At 40.2% G+C, this 9000-nt stretch overlaps 1 protein-coding gene across 1 annotated transcript; it reads left to right on the plus strand.

Annotated features, from left to right (window-relative positions):
- The first annotated feature begins 2896 nt into the window (after nucleotides 1-2896).
- LOC113757918 (receptor-like protein kinase 2) lies at nucleotides 2897-6497 on the plus strand. The gene is made up of 3 exons (XM_027300983.1): nucleotides 2897-5411; nucleotides 5787-6116; nucleotides 6266-6497. The coding sequence occupies exons 1-2, from the start codon at nucleotides 2897-2899 to the stop codon at nucleotides 6104-6106; spliced, it is 2835 nt and encodes a 944-aa protein (XP_027156784.1). The 3' UTR covers nucleotides 6107-6116; nucleotides 6266-6497.
- The last annotated feature ends 2503 nt before the right edge of the window (nucleotides 6498-9000 follow it).

The raw sequence follows: 9000 nt of genomic DNA on the forward strand, positions 1-9000 counted from the left end.
TTGGGATGCAACCTATATGCAGGACGTAGGAAAAAAGAATACTTCCAATTTCTAATCGATAAATTCATTGCTAAACTTGCGGGCTGGCAGAAAAAGATCCTCTCCCAGGGGGGGCGACTCATACTTATTAAGCATGTGCTCTCTGCCATACCTACGCACGTGTTAGCCGTCATGGACCCGCCATCCGGGGTGCTAAAGGAGCTGGAACGCCTTATGGCCAATTTTTTCTGGGGGCAGACGGAGCTGGGCCCTAAACATCATTGGCGTTCCTGGAAAAACCTATGTTATCCAGTGGAGGAGGATGGCCTTGGCATACGTTCTTTTAAAAGCATACAAGGGGCTTTCAGCTGCAAACTGTGGTGGCAGTTCCGCCATTCTTCCTCCTTGTGGGCACTATTCATGCGATCCCGTTATAGTGAGGACAATGGGGTAGTCTGTGGAGCATCCAGAGTCTGGCGACGAATGCTGTCCGTTTCTGATATGGTGACGCAGTCCACCCGCTTAATTGAGTTAGACGACAGAGCTAGACCAGCTTGGACCCTCACATCTTCTGGCGATTTCACCATTTCTTCAGCTTGGGACGCTTTGCGGCCCAAAAGAGCTTGCCTTGGATCTAGGAAGTGTGTATGGAGTGCCAGTGCTCCTTGCAAGATTGCTGTCTTTATGTGGAAGCTGCTCAATCGGTATCTCCCTTTCCCTGATGCCCTTCAGCGGTTTGGCCTCCAACTCCCCTCAAAGTGCTCGTTTTGCTTGAATGGAGAGTCTCAAGATCACGTCTTCTCGGAATGCGTTCTAGCATCTCAGGTTTGGAGTTTTTTCGCCAGGGCCATGTGGGTTCCTCAGTCGCCTACGGCCGACACTATCTCCCGTTTACAGCAATGGTGGCTATGTCATCCTCCAGGCTCTGCACGGGGTAAGCTGTGCAAGGTATTGCCGTCGCTAATCTGTTGGGGCCTTTGGAAAGCTAGGAACATGGCGGTGTTTGAGGGCGTTGTTTTAACCCCAACTCAGGTTTGCTGGAATATTCAAACGCTGCTGCATCACTTGTCCCAGGTCCGGCCTTTCGCTCGAGTGACGCAGGATGACGGGGAGCTAGTCCGCTCGGGCTTGTTTCTCCGACTGACGTCACCGAAGCGGATGGCCCCACGCTGGGTCCTTTGGGAATCACCACCTGAGGGGTTTGTAAAATTGAATGTTGATGGCTCATCTCTAGGGAATCCAGGCTCATCTGGTGCGGGAGGTGTGTTTCGTGACTCGGGGGGTAATGTCCTCCGTGGTTTCTCCTATTTTTTGGGCTCAAGGACAAACATGGAAGCGGAGGCCTCGGCATTACTGGAGGGTATGTTGCTCTCCACAGGTTACCACTCTCTGCAAGTTGAAATGGACTCTCAGGTTCTGATGGCTATGGTGAATGACAATGGACGAGTACCTTGGAAGCTATGGAAGACTATCTCACGCATCCAAGCCTTAGCGCTGGGTCGCCAGGTTACCTTCTCTCATGTCTATCGGGAGGCAAACGGGGTGGCTGACGCCCTGGCAAATCTAGCAAGTTCCACGGGTGTCGATCACAGCTTTGGGGCCTCCACCCTCCCGGACTACATACAGGGGCTAGCCCGCCTAGATAAGATGCGAATGCCTTATGTACGGTTGTCTTAGCCCTTCTGGCGAACATCTCAAAACAGAACATCTCTTGTGTCTATTTTTGAATAAATTTGGGAGTGGCGTCCCCCCTCGTGTTCGAGGTTAGCCGGATTAAAAAAAAAAAAAAAAAAAAAAAAGAAAAGATGAATCCTTCGATAGACATCTAGATACTTTAAAAGCCGTTAAAAATGCTCCAGCTGTTAGTTAATTAGCGAGTAGCGACCACGGCTCGCAACGATTACTTTGCATTGGTCTATGACAGCAAAAGTGTTGAGACACAGGCAACCATTTGGCTTCAGTGATATTTGATAATTTGTTTTCCTTTGCCATAAACATTCAACCTTTTTTTTTTAAACCTTCAACTTTATAGCTGGACATATGAATTTTGATACAGGTAAAACTGAATTAGCATCGTTTGTTGACAGATTGAGACCAAGTGACAGTAATCTAAGAAAATTTTGGAGAAAGAAAGGAAGAAAAGCATTTTCAGCTGCTTCATCAATTTCTCTTTACTTTCTGTTTGCACGTTACTTTGTTTTTTTTTGGGGTATGTTTGATTTACAAACACAGTTTGAAGCTTGGACTTGATAACAAGAATTCCTTTGAGAGAGCTACTTCTCTTGTCAGAAACCTGTTAGCAATAGCAATCAAGTCTCTGGCACTCATGTACGAGCAGTTAAGCTCCACCTAAAAAGTGGATTCAGCAATAGTTGAAGGGCGACGATCATATGGTTATATCTATATGTTCTTTGGAAAAGATCAGTTAGTTGAAACTGCTAAACATACTATAGGGAAAGACAATTTAAAAGCTTTCACCTCCTCTGTCAAAATCCATCTTAGCTGTTACTGCTTGTTCAAGACATTTCATTCCACTTCTTGGAGCTATTAGCCCTACATCAGAACTATCTCAAAACTTGCTCCTAAAAGGTAAAAAGTGGTCCACAATTTATGGAAATGGAATTTCTGACACCATATGAATTGCCTACCTTATTTTTTGACTTGACTTGAAGAAATTTTGCCAGAACTGGCTGTTTGCTGCCCGGTGCGTCACGGCCAATCCGATCTCTAAGTCCAGTCAACTTAAATAACTTCCATAATGTCAAGAACATTTTTCCACACATTGGTTTACCTCACACATGGAATGACAAGTACATGCACATACCTGGATATATGCATATTCACAATTAATACTTGAGATTCAGGTGTGAAATACTCCAAAACCTAAGTCTAAGTTAGCCAAAGATTTCTGCCCAAAATGAGTAAGTATGTTGACATCTCCTCAACAATTTTTTTCTTCTTTTTGTTCATTTACTCAGTGTTCTCTCAGCTACCTTCAAAGCAAATTGCCACCATGACTAATCTTTATGAGATGCTTCAGAATAATAGTGGGAATTCATCATTTCGATGGAGTAATGCGAAAAAAGACTCTAATCCATGTTCATGGGTGGGAGTTTCATGCAGTTCAAGCAACTCCTCTGTAACTGAACTTTCTTTACCATTGTTTTCAATATGCTCAGAAATTCTGCCTGTTATTTGCCAGATTGATAGCTTAGAATCTCTTGACATCTCTAATAATCATTTGAGCTCAATCCCAGATGTGTTTATCTCTTCCTGTGGTGGGATCAGTGGTTTGAAACTGCTGAATATTAGTAGGAACGAATTGGGTGGTTCTTTGCCTACTTTTAATGGTTTTCAAAAGCTAGAGGTCTTGGACTTGTCTCGTAATTCTCTGATGGGGAACATCAATTTGCAATTCGATGGGTTGGATTCTCTGAAGAGTTTGAACCTGAGTTACAACATATTCACTGGTCCTCTACCAACCAATCTTGGGAAAAACAATCTTTTACAAGAACTTCAGCTATCTACTAATGGTTTTCAAGGTGAAATCCCGGTAGGGCTAGTGAAATATGGTAATTTATCTCTGATTGATCTTAGTCACAATGAACTTTCAGGATCAATCCCTGAGAGATTTGGAGAGCTTTCCAAGCTCCAAATATTGGTTCTCTCAGCAAACAATTTGAGAGGTGAACTTCCCAAGCTCCTTGTAAATATTCAAACACTGTTCCATTTTGCTGCGAACCAGAATAATTTTGTTGGAAATATTCCTTCTGGGATTACTACGTATCTCAGGAATTTGGACCTCAGTTTCAACAGGCTAAGTGGAACCATTCCCCAAGACCTTTTATCCCCACCCAATTTGCAGTCAGTAGATTTGTCTTCCAATTTGTTAGAGGGGCCTATACCAACAGAGATCTCTTTGAGCCTCTTCAGGTTGGGGTTGGGAGGCAATTTATTAAATGGGACAGTCTCATTTCGATCATATGGAAGCCTTACCAAATTGACCTATTTGGAGCTGGAGGACAACAGTCTAACAGGCGAAATACCTCCTGAATTGGGATTATGCCGAAGTTTAGCTCTTTTGAATTTAGCCCAGAATGGGCTGACTGGGGTCTTGCCTGTACAATTGGGTAATCTTGCCAATCTTCAAGTTTTATACCTTCAGAAGAATAAGTTGGTTGGAGTTATCCCTCATCAGTTTACACAGTTACAGAGTTTGCAGAGAATGAATTTCAGTTCAAATTCAATTGGTGGCTCAATTCCTGCTTCAATTTCCAAATTGCAAAATCTAACGAACTTGGACTTGCGACATAATAATCTGAGTGGTCCAATTCCCATTTCCATTCGCACTCTGAATCTCCTATTCGAACTTCAACTTGGAAATAACCAACTCAGTGGAGATGTTCCAGCAATGCCATCATCATTGCAGATTGCTCTGAATCTCAGCAACAATTTATTTGGCGGGCCTATTCCCGTGTCGCTATCTGGATTGATCGCATTGGAGGTTTTGGATCTTTCGAATAACAAATTTTCAGGCGTAATCCCGAACTTCCTCACTGAAATGGCAGGCTTAACGCAACTTGTACTTTCAAACAACCAACTTTCTGGAGATATTCCGAAGTTTAAACAATATGTTACGGTTGTGACAGATGGAAATAAGGGTCTAAACAAAGCAACTCATGTTTCAACAGCAACTGCTGGTTCTAAACATTCAAAGGGATTATCTATTGGGATGGTGATTGCTGTTGCTTTTGTCAGTGGTTTTATTCTCAGCTTCATGATCGTAAAGATTATTCCATCTCTCAATTATTCCTGGGATAGAACTAAATTTGAGTGGATCATCAATGATGGCATCCACAAACCTAGCTTTCACTTCTCCAAAGCCATGAAAGAAGTTCACAGACAGGCCAATATCTTGTTGAAGAGCGAGTTCTATACCTACTATCAGGCATCAATGCCTTGGGGCATGAACTATTGCATAAAAAAGCTATATTGGACTAGCAAGACACTCAGTTTGGTTAGTCCAGAAAAATTTTCTCAGGAGGTAAAGCTACTCAATCAGTTTAGCAAATCAAACATCATGATTCCTGTTGCTTATGCTTTGACAGTTAAAGGTGCACTTCTAATATATGAATGCCCTCAACATGGAACTCTCTTTGATCTTCTCCATGGAAGTGATGAAAATGTTCTAACTTGGGAAATTCGTTACAACATAGCTGTTTCAGTGTCCAAAGGCCTCGCTCATCTACATGGATTTTATGATTCTACTTCTGCTCCAGTTGTGCTCCTTTGTCTTTCGACCAGAAGTATCTTTATGAGATCACTTTCAGAGCCCTTAATAGGAGATGTTGAGCTCACTAAAGTTATTGATCCTTCAAAGAGCTTGGGGACTCTTTCAGTAGTGGCTGGAGCAGTGGGTTATGTCCCTCCAGGTAATGTTATTCCCATTTGGTTTGTTAAGAAGGAAATTTTTGACTGTATACCTGAGGGAAAAAGGTCAAGAAAAGATCTCATTTTCTATAACCACAAAGCGAATATTTCAATGTCAGATTAAAAACTTAGAAAGACATGAAGGATAAGCATGTGTAAAAGCAGATGGGAATACAAACAAACTACAACTTAACATGCAAAAATGTGAGTGATTACAAATAAAGGTTATTCAGGCAGTCAGCATGCAGTAATTGCAAATTTCACAATCATTTAAACCAACAAGATTCTCGTAGTGTAATGTTAATCTTGTAATCCTCATATGAGTTTCTTACTATATTTTGTCTTATTTTACTGTATTTTACATTTCTACATGGCAGAGTATGCATACACTATGAGAGTTACCAAATCTGGCAATATCTTTAGCTTCGGAACCATTTTGCTGGAGTTGTTAACTGGCAAACAAGCTGTAAATGAAGGAATAGAGTTGGTGAAATGGGTAAAGGACAAAGTTGAACATGATCAATTGGAAGAAATTCTTGATCCTAGGGTGAGAAGCACATCTGTAGAGAATCATCAACAAATGTGGTCAATGTTTAAAATCTCTATGCTTTGTGTAAGCATTTCTCCTCGCGAAAGGCCTGATGCGGAAGAATTGCAGACAATGCTACTTGATGTGGTTCCACAATTCAGCAGTTAGTATTCCAGAGGTAACACTAAAGTACTTTTTCTGCAAAACCAATACAAAATTTCAGTTATGTCAACAGTAAAGTTGTGATTATATGAGAATCATGAGAGCAGACTACTACCATATTGGATTAAGATCAATAATTGCATGGTTAAACTGTTGCATTTTCAGGTCTTACTGATTTCAACCAAAGTATACAATCACAACCATGTTCATGCAGAATGTCTGCAGTTTCTTTCCTGCGTGGCAGGAGCCGAACAGGAAGACCATTTTGCAGAACAGGGGATGCAGATGCTAGATTTGTACAATATAGTAGCATTTTTTGTATTTCATCTTGTTTTCAGTACCTCATAATATAGTTGATCTTGAAGTGAGCTTTTTTTGCAGCTTTTGTTTGAGTTGATTTGGAACATTTATTAGATGAAATTTGTCAGTTTGCACTGCATCTCTCTCCAAGTAAATTGATTCGTGATACATTGCACCTATACTGGTAGCTAAGATCTTGCCTAGTTTACTTTGTGTTTTTCTTTTCTTTCTAAGCTTCTTTGGTAAGTAAAAGTTCATACTTGGTACTGATTGACATGGTTTCCAGACTAATTGTTTGCAATGGTCCTTTTGGAATGAGGATGTACAAATGTGCTACATTGCTGTGTTTTGTTTATGGAACCGCTTAGTCACCATAGACCGGCCACTGTCAGAGATTCTAGTAGACCAGTTTCAACTCCAGTGGTATTACTTTAAGATATTACTTGATGCATTTCCTTCATATCATTTGCTCCCCATAAAAAATTAAAAAAATTAAAAAAATAAATTGCGATTGGTTACTCCTTATGGTAATTTAATAACTTGGAATGATGAATAAGCATGTATAGATACTTCTGTTTCTTGATATTGAGTAATCATCTTGTACAAATGGACTTTGATTTCACTCTAATTGCTAGTGCAATGGTGGAAAATGTTCAATGGCCTAAATTGCCTAATGTGATGAGGCTCAGATTCGGGCCATGATTTTCTAAAACAAAAAAAAAAGGTGATTTTTTAAATCAAAATTTGAAATGCATAGCTCAAATAAAGACAAGCTGATGTGACTTCAATCAGGGCCGCAAGCCTGACTGACAATTGTCGCTGGTAATTCTTGAAGTCATTGATCCTTTACTAATGGCCTCGACAAATCCAGGCAAACATCTGCACAATCTATGCGGAATTCTTGAAGCCATTGATCCTGCACTCATGGCATCTACAGTGCGAAGTTAGACTTCCTTTAAACATCATTATCCAAATTCAGGCTGACATCTATACAATCTATGAGATAATTTCTGCAAGACTGAGGAGCATAGGTCAAAGAGGGCACTAAAGAATTAAAATATCTCCCAGGATAGTAACGAGCTTTGCATCATTACAGCATAATTAGTTTAACTTGTCAATAAAGATTGGGCAAATTACACTTTACTCCCTAAGGTTTAGTATTTTTGTGCATAGCTTCTATGGTTTCAAAAACTATACATAACCCCCTCATGGTTTAAATTAAAGTATCAAAGTAACGGAATTTTGCAATTCATAACAGAGTAAATTAAAATGTCAAAAATACCCCTATGTAAAGTTGAAAATTATTTATTAATCACAGGGAGTTATATAGCAAAGCATTAAACCATAAGGGAGTTATATAGTAAAGCATTAAACCATAAGGGGATTATATGGTAAAATATAAAATCATACGGGATTTGAGTATTGTGCATATTATGTTTATATATTTTGATCACTTCAGCCATTTGAATTTTTAAACAAGGGTAATTTTGACATTTTATAGGTTCCGTTATGGATGACCATTTTCGTCACGTTGATACTTTAATTCAAACTATGAGGGGGTCATATATAACTTTTAAAACCATAGGGGGCTATGTACAAAAATACTAAATCACAGGGGATAAAGTGTAATTTGCCCATAAAAATTTTATTGTTTCAGTCTACACCTGCACTCAGACCATCTTTCCTCCTTCACTGTATTGAGTTATGTGTAGTTATATTTTTACGTTTTCTAGTTTTATAGGCCTCGCGCGATGCCCTGTGTGACAGCCTCATCTCTCCCTAGGGTGAACCCTAGGGTATCAACGGATTGCTTGTCCAACTCTCGCCGGGACTTGGTCGATCAAAGAACTAGCAACTCAAGACAACCAGAGAAATAACTTCAAATCATGAGCGTACAAACCCTAATGGCATAAAATCGTCAAGCCAACTTTCCAAACTTAGAATGTCAAGTTAAAAGTCAAACTTACCACTCCACACTACAATTACATAACATAAGTCGAACTTATGAATTCAAACTTACAGGAGTCAAAAGTAAAGTCAACTAAGCAAAAGGTTACAACTCGAAGTACAAGTTCAAGCAAAAGATAAAGCTTTGAAAGCTCTTGCCCCTATGTCCATCCCACATCTGTTAAGGAAAACAAAGAGAGTGGGGTGAGTTAAAGCTTAGTGAGGTTCCAAATAAATAGATACGCACATAGTCAGATAAAGATGTAAGGTAAACAAGTAAACACAGTATTGTACTACAACAATGTAATCACGGTTCAATTCAAGGATATGGGTGGCTTCCAAAAGCCAAATCCACTTGAGTTTGATCATACAAGAATCCGTTGACTCTCCGTCAACGTTTGCATTTAAAGAATACAATGTCCGTAGAACTCCACTTTCTCCAATTCCCGTCCACCAGTCAACCCCCTTACCGGGTCTGAACTCCCCAAACAGTAAGTAGGTAATATTCGAGTATACCGTTTTCCAATTTCAGTAAACAGTCCTTAAGGTTTGTCGGCCTTCTTGACCAAGTCCTTGTTGGCTCGATACGACCGACTCACCTATGAGGTTGGGTACCCAAACAGTGGCGGTAGTTGATAGGATGTCACCCAAAT

The sequence above is a fragment of the Coffea eugenioides genome, unplaced genomic scaffold (assembly GCF_003713205.1).
Source record: "Coffea eugenioides isolate CCC68of unplaced genomic scaffold, Ceug_1.0 ScVebR1_3426;HRSCAF=4636, whole genome shotgun sequence".
In the NCBI taxonomy this organism is placed as follows: domain Eukaryota; kingdom Viridiplantae; phylum Streptophyta; class Magnoliopsida; order Gentianales; family Rubiaceae; genus Coffea; species Coffea eugenioides.